Source organism: Harpia harpyja, chromosome 1 (assembly GCF_026419915.1).
Source record: "Harpia harpyja isolate bHarHar1 chromosome 1, bHarHar1 primary haplotype, whole genome shotgun sequence".
NCBI lineage: Eukaryota > Metazoa > Chordata > Aves > Accipitriformes > Accipitridae > Harpia > Harpia harpyja.
This window is the reverse complement of record NC_068940.1, coordinates 80,316,426-80,335,822: the sequence shown is the minus strand read 5'-3', so window position 1 is coordinate 80,335,822 and position 19,397 is coordinate 80,316,426. Positions and strand designations below refer to the sequence as shown.

General features: G+C 39.5%; 1 protein-coding gene across 6 annotated transcripts in view; it reads left to right on the top strand.

Moving 5' to 3' along the window:
• UMAD1 (UBAP1-MVB12-associated (UMA) domain containing 1) overlaps nt 1-19,397 on the top strand; it is an 84,813-nt gene that overhangs the window by 45,869 nt on the left and 19,547 nt on the right. For 4 of the 6 annotated variants that reach the window (XM_052801475.1, XM_052801494.1, XM_052801504.1 and 1 more), the window contains one exon: nt 19,153-19,226. In XM_052801475.1, coding sequence (XP_052657435.1) covers nt 19,153-19,226 — 74 coding nt within the window. Of the gene's footprint in view, nt 1-3,215; nt 3,399-18,539; nt 18,587-19,152; nt 19,227-19,397 lie in introns of those variants that run through there. The other 2 variants (XM_052801467.1, XM_052801511.1) reach the window with 2 other exon arrangements.

The following is a 19,397-nucleotide window of genomic DNA, read 5'->3' as shown; positions in this document are numbered from 1 at the left end:
AAGTTAAGCATTGCAGTTCCTGTTTAATACATCTGCAAACTTGCTGTAGGTGGTCGTTAAAAGTATCTACAGGAACCCGTGTGGTGTGTGTATGCTTGGGGGAGGGGTTGGTTTTGGGTTTGGTTTTTTATTCATAGAGGAACACTGATGTAGAAATCAAAAGCTCAGAGTAAAAAGAAAACACTTGTTTCCAGAATAGTGAAGACTTTTTTTTTTGTAAAGTCTTTGAAAATTTGGAAGTAGTGTGGTTTGTTTTTATTGTGAAAACTCTCAGGAAGAACAATTCAGAGTCGGTGCCATTCTTCCCAGCTGAATGGCGCTTGGTTTGTGAAACGGAGCAGCTGCGGTAGTTTTAGCTTGGCTCACAAAACCATTTGCTTTTTAATCAAGAACTTCAGATTCTGTGGTGGTTGTTCATGATGGAGATGGCTAGCTATGCCTTGTGAGACAGCTGTAGTATAATTGAGACAGACTATGTGAAGCAAATATAAATGCTGGTTGGGTGTCTTAAAAGCAGAATATTCACTAAACTGTAACTGAATTTTTAAAAGGATAAGAAGCATTTATACAGGCAAGAATTTACTACACAATAAAACATGTTATGTGTAGTGAAGTTCTTACATATATTGCATAAAACAGGGTTTAAGTCCTTAGCATTAGCATTCAAGTTATACAGTGCAATAGTCCAGGTTTTGGTGAAGTGTGTATATAACTGCATAATGAGAAATGCCCCACTTTTCCAAAAATGTTATTACAAATATAGTTGAGGTCTCTTTCTTTTCTTAAATTGTCTGGGATGCATTGTTTGAATGTAGGTATGTATGTCACACGTTCATACATATGCTTATTTTAAGAAATAAAGATGGTTGTATTTTATCAAATGGAATAGAAGGCTACTGGAGGTACTGAGAGGAGTCATTAATCTTTGATAGCAGTTATGGCAGTTACACATTTAGAAAAACTTTTTAAAGCAGGTAAATACTGGGGAAATAAGTGTTCCATCTTGTATAATGTAAAACCTCAGGCTGACAGTTTGTTTTAGAAGGGAGTTTTCTAAATAGCAGTTTGACTAAACAAAAAATATCTTGTTTCGCTTCACAAATCAAAAAGTGCTGCCCATATGTTAAAAAAAAAAAAAAAGTTGAGTTTTAACATTTTGTAGTAATTTTATAGTCACAGTTAATAACTATTTTGAACTTGGAGTGGCTAGTTGTTTCATGCTGAACTTCTACATTCTTCATATAAGTGAAAAGTTTGCTATGGATTAATTATACAGATCAGAATGTTTCACTCTCTCCAGACAGGCTATTTCATTCTCTTGCTGCCTTTTACGTAAAGTTTAACTTAACTTTTATAAAAATAACTATTCCCAAGTAATATGAAGATAATGGTTCTTGTGGTAGAATATGATGTTGCTCCTAGATGTTCTCCTTTGTTTTCAAACACTTTGTCCCATTTTATGTTTCCAATGTGTGCAGTCTCAAATCTCTTTGATGCTGACTAATTGGGGGGGGTGGGAAGACAATGTAAAAGGGTTAATCCGTTACACTTGTATTAATGAGTCAGCTGGATCCCTGCCATTCTCTCCTTTCTGATTCACTTAGCACTGATTAGGACAAATGACAGTTTTGTGGGAAGCAAGCTAGGAGGATGGTAGGTGATGCAGCCCTCAGATATGAACAGCCTGGTCTTGGGTTAATACAGGTAAATAAATCCAAGACATGTAGGTTGAGATAAGAAAATAATCCTGTTTTCCTGCTGGACCCCTGGGAACACTGAGAGTGTTGGTAGGGCTGGGATATTTTAAGCTCACACGTGGTAGATCAAAAGGTGGTCAGGTTGTTTTCTGAACTCCGTTGTCTGATGTGCTGCTGGGGATTCAAGCTTTGGATATACTCACCTGACATGCATGCATTAGAAGTAAGAAGGTGAAAGAAAGTCATTATTTGCATGTCTGTGCAACTGAGAGCCCCTTTCTTAATTCCGAGACCTCTTGTGACAAAGTTTTGAAAAGGTTTGATTGGGTATTAATACAGCAGTAATGTTTCTGTGGTCTGTCCTGAGCTTTTAATTTGGGGTTCTGCAATGGTAATAGAGACACACTAATTCTAAGATGTATTGTATTTTCATTACTTTTGATTGCAACTATAACTGTAAATCGATTAAAGAAGCAGATGGGGAGAAGGAAATCATGCTTCAGAACACACTTGTAGTCCAGTTACTTTTTACAGTGTTTTTTTATTAATTTAGAAACAAATTCAAGCAAGGCAAACTCAGAATCCCTCTCTTACACCTTCATTCAACACACACACTGAAGTCTAGGTGAAGCATCGACTCCTGTCACCTGGTGCTTCTGGCTTTGATCTTCCCATGATTAAGGCAGAGACCCCTGTTCCCACCTCATTCCTTCACGGCAGGCATCATTTCACCTGCACTGATGGCTAAAAGAAATCACATGCAGGGTGGCTGCAATATGGGATGGTCCTCAGGTAAGTAGAGGAGGGTTGGAGTGTCTCTTGTGCTGGAGCATTTTCTTCCCACATCTCTTCAGTTGCTGGGATGCTTTTAGAGGCATGCTGACATCCTGTATCTGAAACTCTTATCGCTGTAGCAGAGCTTTTCTTCTGATGGCAACCTTTCAGAACAGCTGCCTAGGTTCAGTCTACCCTTCATGTTGGAGAAGGGTATAGAAATAGTGGATTAGGTCACTTAGAGGAGTGTTTGACTTCAGATGTCTTCATTTGGGAGCAATTCTTCCAATTTAGTCACTGAATGGAAAGATGCTTCCCTGCATATGGAGCAGGTGTTTAACATAGGTGCCTCCTGGTCACCTTTTGGGGAAGCCTGTTGGCAACAGCTGTGTGGGGAGTCTGATCCCCTAACTTAGGGGTTTATGTTGCAGCTGTTCCCCTTTCCCAAGAAATTAGCTCCAAAACGTTCTATGCATTTGTATGCCACACCTACATTTTGACAAACTCACAACAGGGACAGTCTTCTAACCTCCAAGTTGCTTAGAAAGTTTGAGACTGGTTGTTTTTGAGGCCTTCGTTCCTAATTAATCCCTTGGGGCAGGACAGTTGTCCTGGTTTCAGCTGGGATAGAGTTAATTTTCTTTCTAGTAGCTGGTAGTATAGTGCTGTGGTTTGGATTTGGTATGAGAAGAATGTTGATAACACACTGATGTTTTCAGTTGTTGCTAAGGAGTGTTTAGACTAAGTCAAAGATCTTTCAGCTTCCCATGCCCAGCCAGCAAGAAGGCTGGAGGGGCACAAGAAGTTGGGAGGGGACACAGCCAGGGCAGCTGACCCAAACTGGCCAAAGGAATATTCCATACCATGTGACATCATGTCTGGAGGGGATCGCTGCTCGGGAACTAACTGGGCATCGATCGGCGAGTGGTAAGCAATTGCATTGTGCATCACTTATTTTGTATATTCCAATCCTTTTATTATTATTGTAATTTTATTATTGTTATTAATATAATTATTAGTTTCTTCCTTTCTGTTCTATTAAACTGTTCTTAACTCATGAGTTTTACCATTTCTTTCTGATTCTCTCCTCCATCCCACTGGGTGGGGGGGAAAAGTCAGTGAGCAGCTGCATGGTGCCTAGTTGCTGGCTGGGGTTAAACCACAACAACAGTAAAGCAAAGGAATTTTTTCTAACCACAAAAGCTTTAAAGTGAAGTAGTATGGGATATCTCAAAGGCAAAATCCTGTATGCTGTCTCTCCCATGTCTAATCTTATTCATTTAGGAGTTGTTTGGCCAGTGGCAGTTTTGCGAGTGAGAATAATCTGATTTTATCAGCTTGCTGCCACCCAAAAGTAAAGGTGCTACTTTCCTCCACTTCAGTGAGTCTTACTTTGCTCCAACTCTGGTGTTTGCTGGACTTCGTTAATCAGCTCAGTTACCAGAAAAAGACAGGTTAATAAGCAGAAAGTCTGATGTTTGTCAGAGTCGATGCAAGGGCAGGGCCTTTGAGTGAGGGGAACAGGAATTCCTCTCCTTAGTGGCAGTGAGTGGTTAGATCAGCTCGTGTGGTCACACATCACCTTTATCCAGGCAACAATTAAAGATGACTGATCGTATTGCATGCAGAAATAGTTGCTCTGTTGAGAAAATCACCCTGTCTTAGGCTAGCTCTCTACATAGCTGGGCTGATCTTTTGCTCCTGTGAAGAAGGGCCAGGTCCTTCATCCCACTTCAGACTCTACACTCTTGCCATTTAATTTTTCTGCAATTTTGTAAACTGTCTTCTGGGTTAGTGTTGTGCTGTTCTAGTAAGGTCAATTGGTTCGAAGGGGTTGAGTGATGGAGCAAGGGAAGGTAAGAGAGAAGGCAGAAATGGGAGGTATGAACCGAAATGCATCCTTGAGCATTGGTGAGCTGCTCGATTGCCTCTTAGTGTCTCATCACTCACTACTATTCAGATACCTGATAGGGAGCCAGGTCTGCTTACTAAGGTGAGAGCGAATTCAGCCAGCAGAAACAGTTCTTCTGGATTAGAGAGCTGAGTGGACACCCTGAGAAGCCAGACCAGCCTCAGAACAGATGAGGGGAATGGCAGGAGCAAACAGCTCAGAACGGAGAGGAAAGATGAGTCCTTGTGTTTTGGCAGCATTGAGTTGGTCTGATGGCAACCATGTACGGTATCTGTCCTGCTGCAGTGCTTGTGTGTGTAAACCTCTAGGCACTAGGCCTGTTGTCCTCATCTCTTCTCAAAGTAGATACAAAATCAGTTGTCTTCCAGACAGAGGCCATGTCTTTGGGGAAAAAAGGGGCGTCATTTTGTGTTCATGATCCTGGTGTGGGTTTTGGGTTTTTTTTTTCCCTTCTAGTTTTTCTGCACATCAGGCTGCATAATGATTGTGGGCAGACCACAGTGTGAGGATTTCAGGTTCTGAATGTAGGACACATTCCCGAGTAGAGCACATGTAAAGCAGTAACTGCATCATGGAAACTGAATTCTCTCTTGTTTTGTGAAAATCATTAATCTATTCTAGCGGCTGCCTATCAGATATAGGAGTTCAGGTCTTTGTGACCTAGAATTTCATCTGCCAATTTTCAACCAGTTGAATAGGTATCTGGTAACACAGCCCTTTGTGCATGGGATGGATTGGTTCGTTGGCTTGTTTTATGGGGAGACACCAGGGTGACATTGTTGGTCTGTGCTTTTCTCTTGAGTACTGAGTTCAAAATGGTGGTGATAAGGAGTATGGCTAAAAATGGGGAAGAATTTCAATATGACTGTTTTGGGTCTCATCTTCGCAAAATTCCTCATGTTCAAGGTTCAGGTAAGTGCATCTTAAACAGAATTTATAAAAATGGCATTACCTTACCTATTTTTTTATTGCTATACCCGCAAGAAATTAAATACTTGGATGGATTCTTTGCATTGACCTAGTAAGATTTCAGATTTTTCATAAAATTACTTTGCCCACAGTAATTCTTAAAGCCAGTTTACAGAATTCCTGAAAGATCTGTCATCCAGACTAATATCGTTTGCTTCCAGAGCTGGCTCCTTGAACATGGCAGTTCAGCTTTGTGTAGTGGGTGTTCACTTGTCTGATTCCCTGGGGCTGACAAAGTAAACATGAATGCAAATTTCTCATGAGGAGAAAGCAAAAGACAGAAAACCAGTTGCCTAAGTTGACCCCTTAGGAAGAAAAGGAAGAAAACTAAAAATGCATACTAATATCTAGTTTCCTACAGCCTACTGATAATAACAAAAAGGAGCATTTGCTACTATAATAAATTGTTTGGGGTTTTTGGTGTGTTTAAGAATTTCATCATGTTTTTGATATGTGAGTGCTAGCACACCGTTCCATGAAACTTTCCAGGTTGATTTGTATGTCTAGAGTGGAGACTACATTTAGATCCAAAATACTGCCTTCTGTTTTTTCACAATGGAAAGCAGGACTGGTGCTATGATAGGGTATGTTTCCACAGGACAGCTGAGCCACTTAACTCTCTGAAGAATGGGTCATCCTGCTTCTTGCTCCTAGAAGCAGGATTACTTTCCATCACCCTTGTGCCAGCTCTGCCAGCTCATTTGACGTCTCTGATTCAGCTCACTAAACTGGCAGAAGACTAACCCAGCAAGAAAGGGAGTATGTATTTATCTTTTTTAACCAGTTCAGTGAGCTCAGGTGGCTCACAAGACCTCAGGAAAGTCTGGGAGCCTCCACAAAGGAAACAGCGGGAGCACCGGGGCTGGGGGGAGAGGCAGGACTGTTCATTTTGGCAGTACAGAGCGGTTAGCCTGACTCAGCCATGTTGTGAAAACTCACCCTTAGGTAATAATGTTCATACTACAGGTTGACTGACAGTTCTTCAAATAGTAGCCAGAAGGGAGTTACCAGATGTGCGCAGTTTGTTTTGTAGGGTGGCCTTGTTTGTTTTCGGTGTGTTGTGTTTTGAAACAGATACTTACTCTATTCTAATCATGTTATTGCATGAAAATGTTCTGCAAAAATATTACATGTGCAGGGCGGACCTGTCTGGGAACTTGATGTTGAGCAAGTGGGTAAGGAGCCACAGAACCTGGAAAAATTTGTACTTCAGCCTCTGGGACAATCTGCCCATTGGATTTTGAGGAATTCAGAAACCTTTGTACTTATGGTCTGCTGAACCTTGCAGGCTCGAAAGCCTGAGACAGAGAGTGGTTCTTCATCTCTGAACATCAGAAACTTTTTGTTGGAAGATCTGGTAGCCCCTGTTAACATAGCTGACACATCCCCATGGATCTTGAGTGCCCATAAGCCTAGAGTTCCCCTGAAACCCTGGCTGCAGAGCTTGAAACCCACCGCAGCTCACCCCGCTGGCTCCCCAAGGCCTCTGGGGAAGTGGGTGGTTGCCATCTCAGGAAACAAGAAATGTTCTTTTTTTGAAAACTGCCTGTCTGCCTTTGTGCTCTTGAAGCTGGCGTGATCGTACGTGGGTGTTTTGTTGTTGGGTTTTTTGACAAATTGAAATGTTTTGGTTTCAGCTGGAAAATGCCATTTCTGTGCAGAGTTTAGGGGAGGGACCAATGTACAGTGTAGGCATAACTTGGCATAAGTGACCATAGCCCTCGAACAGTTCCACACCATTAACAGATGATGATAAAAGTTACAGCCGGCTGTGACCTTTCTTCACTTTCTCCATGTATGACATGAATATGGTACAAAGTCCTGGCAGATTTTTTTTTTTTTAACGACTTGTGCAGTATTTGAATAATTTTTTTTTTTTTTTCTCTTTGCTTTGTGGGCAGTGTTAATGTCACTTTTTGGTGTACATGCAAATTTTTGGACATTTCATTGAAAGATGCAGCCAAAACCATATCAGCTGGTCTTTTACATCTGTTGCCCTTGTATCTTTGTAATGGATATTTTAACGTGGTGGGGCTTTTTTAGACTTTGTAAACTAAATTTCTCTGTTCAGAAATTCTCATTCATTTCTCTTTCCCCCCAAAATAACTTCTGCCCTGCTCTTCAGATACTTTAAAAGAATTCTGCTAGTGCTTTTTTTGTGCTGATACTTCAATTTTTTTTCCTAACAGATCTCTACTACTACGTTTGTGTAACATGAAAATGCAATTGAAAGTCCAAACAATGGTTAGAAAAGTTTTAATGCACTGAAGCCAGAAATACTAAAAATCTGTGAATATTTAATGCTATTCATCTCATTGCCTTTAAAATGAAGCAATCTAGTGATAATATGTTGAAGTGAACATCTCCATGTTGTTTACACACAAGGCAAAAGTAAACCAGAAGTTCCGTAGTGTAGTTTCTTCTACAGAGCTGGCTTTAAAATAAAGTTCCTAGAAATACTAAACCAGCTTAAAGCACAAAAGTAATCGGAAAATAACACTTTAATCCTAGTTAATCCACATTATTGACCTATGTGCTCTAATAAATAAATAAATAAAATTATGTAGTCCTTTAATCATCTGTGTGGAGCTGGTTATTCATGAGAGAGGTCTGATCCAAAGATTAGCTACTGTGCTGGTTTTTGCCGTTTCTGAGGACAGGTTAAATGGATTTATGTTTTATTTTGTGAGGAGACTGCCTACTTCTTAACCTGTTTTGTTTGTTTGATTTTTGGTTTTAGATCCCCTTCCTAAGTCCGAGGTAGATCAGAAGATGGTGGTAGTAATACAATGGAATTAACAGTGTAAATCAAAAGTAATATTTCAAGGAGTTATGGAGGTATTTTGTTTGTTTTATTGAATTATTTGTTGAGATTGCTTTTGGATGTAGGTTTTCCTTTTTTAATATTCAGAACCTTTGTGTAACAATTTTAGGTATGTTTATAAACTTGTGCTTGTTACTACACAAAATCCAAACAGAGAGTTTATACTTCTTTTTAGAGGAAAACAAAATATGCTGTGTTCAGAAATACTCTGCAAGCATGTGTCAGAAATTCAAAAGCAGCAGTGGATGTACCATAAGGTTTTCTGCTCAGAATTGACATTATATAGTCACAGTGACATAAGATTGCCAGGCTGTCATCTAGAAGATAACTTTCAGAAAAATGAGGGGAGGGAAGCTTTTTGAGCTGCAGTATTTGTAATCCTTCTGACGGAAGCTTAGATATTGTGATTTAACTTCCTGCATTGGGTATGTTGGTGCCTGTATGTCACACAGACACATATAAGCTGTCTATCAGTGTATCTATATAACTTTGTGTGTGGTGTTTATGTTTTAAATTAATTCTGCTTAACTTTGTTTCAGAATTGAGTGGAGGCTTCCATACCTCTGAGAGGATGGTAGCACTTTAAGTATGACATTATTATTACTTTGGAGAAGATTTCTTATGTCACATAAAAGTTACCTTAAATGAATGTTCTGTCCTATGCATTAATTCTTCTCCCACAAAGTATTAACTCAGCTTTCTGGTACTTTCAGAGTTTCTAGAAGATGTGATAAAAAAGTTCTTAATAACTGTTAATAGGCAGCTACTCACACATGAAGGCTAGTTATTGGAATGAGGTTGTATATGATCATCTGCTCATCACAGTGCATCCCACAGCAGCTAGTGGGACAAAGATGTAAAAGGCCCTAATATGGGTAGTCCAAATGATTGATTTACAAATTTTCCTGTGGGATTTTCCCCTCTTCTTCATTATATAAAAATTATTTCTTGTTTAAACATACCTGAAATGCTATCAAGATAGAATAAAACATGGCATTCCGTGGAATAGGAGAAATGATGAAGTTCAGTTTCTCAAGGACCTCCTTGAGGACCTCCTAGGCCTTCTACCCCGCTACAATAGCTGTGGCTATTTCCCTGCATTATTATAGTAGTCTCCCTTGCCTTCATTCCCAGTGACCAACCGCAGCAATATTTGCCAATTGACCTGCTAGCAGGCCAAGAAGAACAGATAGCAATGGGTTTTTCCTTCAGCAGGGGCATTACTCCTGGTCTTTTTTTACTACCCAGCTGCAGGTGATTATATTCTGCAAACATCTCCAAGTCTTCTATCTCTGTGCCAGTTTCAGCCACATTTGACAATGTTTTCCTGTGTTATCAGGGACAGAAGATTGGTCAGGTAAATCTAATTCCTTAGGAAACCAGCTTAAATTTGCATTATTTGTTTTCTGACATACTTTGCATTTATGTAGCAAGCTTCATATGCAAATATTAGGCTATCAGCACCTAAGTTTTTGACAGGCAAATAATTTTAATGCATGCTGGACCTACTGACATGCAAGTTACACAGTGTAACCAAGAGACTGAGCCAGCAGACCGTACTGCAGATTTTTAAGTGCTAAGAAAATCTCTGTCCTCGTCAAAGTGGGCTTCAATGTGTTGTTTTCATTCTGGACAGGATTGCCTTTAGAACCACATCAAGAATAAAACAGGAAGAGGGGAGTCCTAATCTCATAGTTAAGTGAGGATAGTGAAATAATCTTCATTTCATAGTGAAAAGTTGAATGTTATAATAAATATTTACCTTTTGAACAACATTTGAGCCTGTAATCTGAGATAGGTTTTATAGGTTGCTTTAACTAGTGACAAGAAAATGATACTGCTAAAATGTGTTTAAGGGGAAGTTGCTTGCCAGCAGTACTCTGTGTGAGCTGTGCTATTGTCTTCAACTGAGTTTGTTGTTGTTACCGATGTTTCCCCGAAACCTTTTACCGCTCGTCAGGAACTGAAGTGGTAAAGACTTTTATTGTTTTGAGATTAGACTTTCTATCATTCTTCCAAGCAAAGTAAGAAAATGTAGGAAGGATTGTGAAGATCATGACTGTCATATTCTCATCAAACATAAAGACGACAAAGTTAGGCAAGAGAAACAGAACAAATAAAGGCAAATAATATTGTCTTTATCTCTGTCCCTTGGAAAAGCAAAAAGGATCTAGTGGGAGACTGCAACCGTGGAAGAAAATCTGCCTTGCAGACTGCTGCTTCTTTTGCACTTGTTGCATACCAGCCCATCCATATAGCAAAGTTGGATTATGCTAAGTGTAGACATCTTTCACTACCCAGGAAGCAGATTGGAGAGTTATAAATTAACACTAAACTTCTCCAAACATCTAAAAATTTAAGGGACTTCTTGTTTTATTCTTAACCTTAAAACAATGTACTTATTCTGTGGGATGTCTGAGCTAGTGTAGATGACCATGACAATAAACTAACACTCAGTGATTATATAAACAATAAATATTAAAAAAAAAAGAGGTAAACAGCTTATAAAACTTTTCTTTTTCAAAAAAGCGGATTTAATGGTTTACTTCCCCAGAAAAGTAGGATTCACTTGGCTTTGGAAAGTTGCATTTGTTTTGATATGAAGAGGAGGGGCTTAACTGACAGACAAAGTGAATGACAGGAAGATTTAAAGGTGCTCTGGGAATGTCAAGAACTCTGACTTAATGCATGTAGAGACTGGCCTATGGCATCTAATCTATGCCTTCCAGGCAGTTTTGCAAATTTTTTTTTTTTTAGGGACAATGTTCGTGATAAATGCTAACATAAAATAGATATGCTGGGGGCTTATCCACAGAACAGTATCAGTTGAACAAAGGAAGAGTAGTCAATAGTTTTGAGGTTCTCCCTGAGGCATGGGCACACACACCCAGATAAGCACAATTGTTAGGTCAGAAGACTTAGAGAACATACACTGCTCTTGTGTAGCTTTTGTTTTCAACTTCTTTTTTATAAAATGATTGAACATGTCATAAACCCTTATGTGGATCTGTATTATGTTGGTCACTTCAGTATTAAGGATGTATTGAGTAGCTGATAAGTCATATCACCTGCTCATTCCGATAGCAAAACTAGATAAGAAAGGTGCGGCAGCATCTGGGGTAATGAACTCGAGAATGGGATTTCCAAATAGCAAGATGGAAAAGTGAGATCTACTCAAAGATAGGCTGTGGTGAGGGGGTTCAGTGTTTTTGTGGGCAACTGAGAAAAGCTGGTATGCACATATAATGGAGAAGAAAGTACTTGCATGGATGCCTCACACCCGTAAATCAGAATGAGATTGATTATCAGCATTTCTTTATGCTTGACGTGAAAGTATCATCAGTTAAAACCAAAGTAAAATAACATTTCATCATGGGGATCCCGGCTCACGGATGAATGAATTCTACAGCTTGCTTTGAATGTGACTGTGGACCTGGATGTAACAAATAGTCGAGGGATAGATACAACTGAGAGACGAGAGAGGCTGTGGAATCTCCGTCTTTGGACACTCAAAATTCAGCTGGACAAGCACCTGAGGAACATAGTTTCACTTTGAAGTTAGCCCTCGGCTGAACTGGAGGTTGGACTAGTGTAATCTCCAGGGATTCCTTCCAACCAAAATTTTGCTAGGAAACTTTGGCTTTTGATTCATCAGCTTTCTGAAAGTTGGACACCTCTTAAAAGAAAACCATATAAATGGGGGTTGGGGGAGTTGGAATGATTTAGCCTCAGTGAACTGGTTGGAGATGGAGTTAGATTTAAACTCTAAGGGTCCTTTGTTTTAGGATCCAGGAAAGCTTTGAAAGAAGTCAAACTTCTAAGAAGTTGGAAAGACAAAAAAGGACAGAAATAAAAAGCTTTTTGCAAACTTAAAAGGATGTAGATCTGAGATACTGAATCCTACAGGAACCTCTAATCCTCTCATACTGTTTTTCTATTGCTGTCTTCCTAAAAGTTTTTGTTTGGGGAAAAAAAAAAAAGTTGCTGTAGGGGAGTTTTTAATCTGTAGTTTTGCTCTGATCTTGATAGTGGGATGCAGGTTGAGAAGACCCTGACAGAATTGTTTAGGAAAATGGAGACTGTACATTAAGATCACCTGCAGAAGGGTGGGATACCAAAATGAAACTCGGTGGCAATTTGGAGTGCTACTCCAGTGGCATGTGCTGTAGTTGGATTTGCTATTCCTCTTAACTGGGAAAGGACTGAACCTTGTTGCTTCATGTCTATAAATGCAAAAACATTCAGGATAATGTTTACCTTGTTAGAGTTTCCCCCCTCCTTTTTACAAGTTTGAAGAAATCAGTCTTTCAGGGTTCTCACTCTGCAGGGTTTATATAGATTTTTCTCATGGTTCGTCATGATAGAGAAGGCACTGGTAAGTTCTACTCCCGATCAAAGATTTATTTGTTGGACCCCTTAATACCCAGCTATAAAAACACTGTTGAAACTCAATATAAGGCTGCCAAAGACTTACCATGTGCCTGCTTAGGCTAACACAGACCTCTGCCTTAGCATGGGCTTACACAGACTTCCTTCTCATTCACCCTTATACAGCATAAACTCTTAAACTCTTGTTTTGCTGAAAGTTGCAGCTGTGGAAAATCTTTTTGCTGATATATTGGATTTTTAGCGGGTATTATTAGCTTGTTGAAATGAAACTGCTGTTGATATGAAAAGCTTTAATATGAAACCAGGATGAGGTGACCTGAAACTAGGATGACTTCATTGTTTTGCCAACTCTACAGATTCTTATAAGGCTATTGTATCTTGGCCATGTGCACATGGAAGCTAATGAGGATTAATGTGTAGGTTTTATAGCACTAATGCTAGACAGAATGGTAGTCCCACTTTTAAGAAAAGAGAAGAACCACCTATCCATCAATGTCCCATCTCTCCCATTGAAGAGGACAGCAACTGACCAGTGCCTTATTTGATTCAGTTGGATCATTAAGTAGTCTGTTAATCACCAATGGGAACTGTCAAATTGCTTATAGAGTATAATATTTTGCTATAATTGTGTACAATCCATTCAGGGGGGGTGGACGAGATGATCTTTAAAGATCCTTTCCAACCCAAACTGTTTTGTGATTCTGTGCTCATTAGCAAAGATTTCTAAAGTTCTTCCCTCTGTCTTCTGTTAATTGTCTTGATCCCATAAAAACAGCACAATTTTGTGTTCTGGGTACTGCCATCAGTGTTCCCTGGTACCACCCCACTGCAGTCCCCAGCTCACTCATTGGATAGCAATTGGCTGGTAAACATACTTGGCTGATATTCTGGATTGGCAGCTCAGCACTCCTCTTTGGTACTCATGTAGCTATGGATCCTTCTTGAAAGGAACAAGGGCAACTGAGATGAGGCTTGAGGATGGAAATGGCAGTGAGGAGAACAGCAGCCGCTGGACATGCATTGCTGATTGCCCATCTGCTGTATGCACAAAGAAAGGAAAAGAATGTTTTCCTAATAAGCTTGCAGCGGTGCTGGAAGTAAATGGAAGCTGTGAGACCCTGGCAGTGGGTGCTGGAGAAACAAGCAGGGCTGGGGAGAGACTGAGCAGACATGCATTTCATCGCTGCTGAAGGAGGTGGAGGCTATTTAAATAAGGCTGAGAGAAGAGCAGGACTCAGAAAAGTGATAGTATCAAATCCCTTTACATGGAAGTAGGGACTCCTGAGACTCAGACGTTCAGATGGGAATGGGAATTACAGTACTTCTTAAATACCTCCCTAGTCTGAAAATGGTGCTGCTATCAATGGACTGAAGCCTGAAGTTCTGTTAGTTTATTCTGGAGCAGGATGACTTAAAATTGGTGTGTCTGGCCTGTCTTTCTTTTTTTCTTATCTCAGGGAGAGAGAGGAAGATTTATGAGTAAGAGAGAGGGGCAAAAAACTGCAATAAAACCTTTATGCTTCCACGGAGTCAGCCTCTCCTGTTTTCAGATCCTACTAATCCTCTCTTAAAACTTTTTGTCTTTTTGCTTCCAAGTAGAAGCCAGAAAACTCTTTGTTCTTGCCATTTCTATGCAGGATAAAGAAGATAATTACAGGCAACAAAGAGTTAAGCAACCAGCTAACGTATAATGGAAAATAGCAGTCTTCCTTTTGAAGCTGTAGGTGACATTTGAAAATCCATGTATTTGGTAGCTAGTTACTGCTTGTTGTGTTGCATGTGCTTCACTGTCTCACAGGATTCTTGCACAGGCCGGGACAAATGGCAATCTAAGTTACAGAAGACTCGAAAATATATTTGCAGTTGGTTTTAATTTTTTAAACTGAGGGTGGGATAGACTTTTAAATGCTGTCTGTTGATCAAGAGACTACACAGCTTGAGGATAACAAAATGCTGGAAGAGGAAAGAGTATAAATAGAAACGCCACTTCCTTGTTGAGTAGAAGCCAAACTTGTGGCTGATCCTTTCTATAGGAGAGTTCACTAAGGTCTGGTTAGGCAGATGAATGCAGATATCTGAAGAAACCAAAAATTCTGAGGTCAGAGGGGGAACATACATAGTGTATACTGAAGACTGGACTGAGTATTTCTTTCCTGTGCAACACCTGGCTGCAGTTCTTGGAAAAAGAAGATAGCGGTGGAACTCGGAGAATCGGTGTAAATCCAGCACCAGCTCAGTGAAAGGAGAAATGTAGGTCTGACCTTTGAGTGCAATGCCATTTATTTGGGCCTGGAAGAGGCTTAATATAACTTAAAAACAGCCTCCTAAGGCTGAGGATTTGAAATATGGGCTTCTCTAGACAGTAGGATAAATATGTCTACTGCTCTCTTTTCAAACTTGAAAATATTTTTCCATTGATAAGTAAGGGAATATTTTACAGCAATAAGCATGATTATTTTTTTCCTCATAAATTTTCCCAGTAATGTCCTGCATATTACAGATTATGCTGCTGATGTTTAAACCATATTACACTGCATGGAGCACCCTTCATTTCTAATTCTTATAGTCTCTAAATAGTATATGACATTTTTAGATCTATGACTTATAATTTTTTTTTTAATAGGAGTTTTATGACTAAAACTTTGCATAATGTTTTTAAAGCAAGGGATATACGAGCCAGAATCTAATTGTTTTGTAAAATGAATCATTTTGTCTGTTATCTCTTAATTAAAATACAGCTTTAAACTTGCTCTAGTTCAAGCAAATTAATTCAAGAAATCTTACTTATACAGGAGGTTAGGCTAGATGATTATGGTGGTCCCTCTGGCCTTATCTATGAACATATTTGCAGTTCAGTTCTCATGAAGAACTTTTTTGGGAAGTGATGGTGGGTATTTGGTAGCCCTTCCTACTAAGGTCATGTGTTTGTGATTTTTTCAGAGCCAGATTTCAGTTGCTTAGTTTGGCAAAATTGTAATTACATACCTATTTACATCAGGATTGCGTAAGGGGAATTGTTTGGGTTTGGGGTTTTTTTCAGAGTGTTTGGGGGGGAGGGGTGGTTTGGTGGTTTGGGTTTTTTCCCCAGTCAAAAACTATCAACCGGAATGTGTGAAGTGCTCAAAAGAACCCACATTAGTTCCTGCTCCCAAAGGTCTGTGCTCCCATGGGATGTTTGTCCATTCAGTGTTTACCTTCATCCACCTTCCTAACATGTAGGTAGACGGGAAGAGGAGATTGCAGGGCTGCAGTGGAGAAGAGGAAAAGCCAGATCAGAGGGAAGCATTTGAAATGCTGAGCCTGAAGAGGAAAGAGAAACTGTGACTTCCAGTTAAGGGAAGAGATTAGAATTCAGATCAATGGAAAACCAAGGCAAGCTGAACAAAAAAAATTTGGGAGTGGCTAAACAAGATGGGTCAGTTATGGCAAGCTTGATAAGGTTGGGAACTGAAACAAGCACAGGAGGTATGTGAGAGTTAATTCATTATTTGGGCTGGTTAGAAGGATGACTAATCTGTTTGGATATTTGAGATAGGAACTGATGAAAGAAGTACACCAAAAATACAGATTTCTCTGGAAAACTCTTCTATCCTAGTGGAAGTCTTGGGACAGCTTGGTATGCAGCTGCCTATAACTGTTTTAACTCCATTAACTCAAATAATAAGTCCGTACAAAGATTCATGGCTTATCCTTGCAGGACCGTATGCCTGAAAATTTGGCAAGATGTTTGGGGGGGGGGGGGGGAGTTGGTTGTTTTGTTGTTGATGGGTTTTGGGGTTTTGTTTTTTTAGCAAATAAGAGCTCTGCATTAAAGGTCAGTTTACAAAGGCAACTTACGTTGTGAAACACCATAGATTTTGCTACATTTTGGCCTCCTTAAGAACTTATGACCTCTGGGAGATGGATGGCAAAGTTCTAAGTCAAAAATTTTCATTTTTCTCCAAATGAGCTGTTCTTATTCTTCCTTTCCAGTGAATATTTATACATTTTTGACCGTTTGGTCCTGATTTCAAAGATTTCTTTTCATTTTAAGGAAAACTAATCACAGGAAGAAAGTATATTCTGGACAGTATTAACACACACGAATTTGGTCTTTTGTTTTTTGCATATAAAAACTTCCGAGTGCTTTCTCAGGAACGGTATGTAAAGACAAGGAGTAAAAAGTTGGTTCCTGTGTTTCTTAAGTCTCCAGTGTAACTCTTTTTCAGTATGTTTATGCATACACCCAACTTTACCCAATATGAGTCATCTCACTGACTTCAATTAGCTGTCCCTTTCCTACTGACTGGCTACACGGCTCTTCCCTTATACACTTGATGAGTCTTTGTCCAGCTTGCTGCAGTCTACTTGCATCTTCACAAGTCTCCATGCAGCCAGCATGAGTTCTGTTGACAAATCCTGATTTTAGGGAGGGTTATCCTGTGGAGTCTCTCTTCCTGCATCCTTCACGGAATGTAGGACTAGAAGAGAACACAAAAGGTCATTCACCTTCCTTGTCTTGGCAGGATTGAAACCATTCATGACAGATGTTTCTTCAACCTACCTCTGAAATCTTTTGGAGATGGACCACTGTTTAGAGAGACCACCATTTTCTTAGGTTGTTTCAAGTGCTTAATTAGCCTTACTTCTGGAGAAACTGATCTAGCCTAAATGTGGTACAATTTAAACTTGTTTGCACTCTCATCCACAGCAAACATACAAAATATATGTCTTGCTGTCCTCTTCATATACCTGTTAACCATTTTCACGCCTCCCCAAGTTTTTGCAATCTTTCATTGCAGAGCGCAGTTATAAGACCTCTAATAATTTTTCTTTGCAGGCCTCTCTACTTCATTATGAATGTGAACTAATGGTTTGCATAATTTATTTTCATGGCTGTTACTTACCTCATTACCTTACAGACATTTACAAATTTTGTTTTTCACAGTATTGTGGAGTGGAACTGAAGATTAACTGACTCCTCATCTCCTTTGGTCTCCCCCCTGCTTTTTTTTTTTTTTTTTTAATAGATGGTGTGAATACAAGAGTTTTGATGTATTTTATGCAGAGAATTACTAGTTCACTGAGAAGCAATTTTCAACTCCAGAAAAGTTCTTGAAAAGTGTAGACATTAATGGAATTAATAGGCATTAATGACGTGTAACAAAGATAATTTATTGATGACTCTCAAAATACACTGTTAGGAATAATACTTGGGTATTAAAAAGCATGCCCGATGACTAAATATTACTGCTTGTTTTCATAAGATACTTTACTAAATATTGCATTGTACCCAGAGGACCTGACCAGTCAGTCCTTGGGGTCTGGTGACAGCATGGAGCAAGCATGTGTGGACCTGGGTGTGATTTGACTTCCAGGCTAACTGGGCATGGGCAGAAACTGGCTGCTGTTCCCAATGGCTTCTGCTGCGTGCACCAGCTCTGACTAAACCTCTGGAGAAAATGGAACAGGACAGCCAAAAACGCAGGCTTAGCAAAGGAGTTAAACTACAGTAACTTGAACCCTTTCATTTAGAATTGTTGCTGCAGAACTCTTTAAGGATACACTTTCAAAATACTCCATTACAGAAAGCAGTATCAGTTCAAATAAAAATAAAACCAGAATTATGGTTTGTTTTTGGTTTTTTTTATCAGAAAGATGACGAAGTCTTTCATCTTTCTGTTATCTCCTCTACAAACTATTTAATGAGTAGCACTAACAGCAGAAGGAGATATTCCACGAAATCTTTACAACTTCTTGTACACCCTCCCACCAACAAAGAATGGAGAAGATAGGCTAGGTGGATGTTTGTTTACAATATCTGAGAAACAGATGCTTGGGTTTTTGTTTTACTGCCTCTACCTTTTCAATAAAACTAATAATTTACCTTCTGTCTTTAAAATAAATTTAAATACTGTTGTCTCTGTTGCTGTGATCTGCCCATCTTAGATTGGTACCAGCTGCAGCTTTTGGGATAAACCGAATCACATCTCCTCAGTAAAATCCTGGGCAGAGGTAGCCACGTCTATGCAATGGGAGGAGGTTAGTGCCCAGCCTGCCAAGTAGTCATTGTCCCAGTACAGTCAAACCCAGGCGATTTCTCTCAGTATGCTGCATCTCTTTCAGCATTCATGCACAGATATCCTCTGTATGGAAATGAGGTTACAAATGAGGATAGAGTAACAGTGCACATGTCCTCCTAGCCTGACGTGGGACTGGGATGTGACAGAGTGTGCACCTGGTATCGCCTTCGCACCAGATACTCGTACTGCTATGTCTCCTTTGTTTGACGCTTTGCCAATATTAGAACTTAATGTTCCTAAAGTGTGCAAAAATAGGGGCGCTACTTTTTTTCTTTCTTTTCTTTTTTTTTTTCCTCTGAATTTTTCCCTTTAACTAATTGACACAGATTTATTCCTGGGTTTTGCAGACCACTTCTCAATGTTTTTCTCTTTTCCCGTGTTCAAAATTGTAAAACAGAAATGTGACAACAGAGTTCCCCCTTTCCCAGGGCATTGTATAATTTGATTTTCAGAAGACTCAAGACTTATTCTATATAAAATATGAAGCATTTCAGTGATTTAATAGGTATTTTTTTACTTTGCTAGGTGACACAATTGATGATCAAAGTAGAGAGTCAAAGGATAAAACTTCGTTTCCAGAGACCAACCAACCTCCACAGGTAGGAGACTATTTCCTTGCACACATGATGAAACTTCCATAGCAGTTTATTTAAGAAGCATGAATGTCCTGCAGGAGAAGCTTTCTACATATGCACATCTTCCATAGACTGAGTGCCTACTCAGCCTTCCTTGTCATCTATCATAAAAGAAGCACTGTTAGTAATTAGATG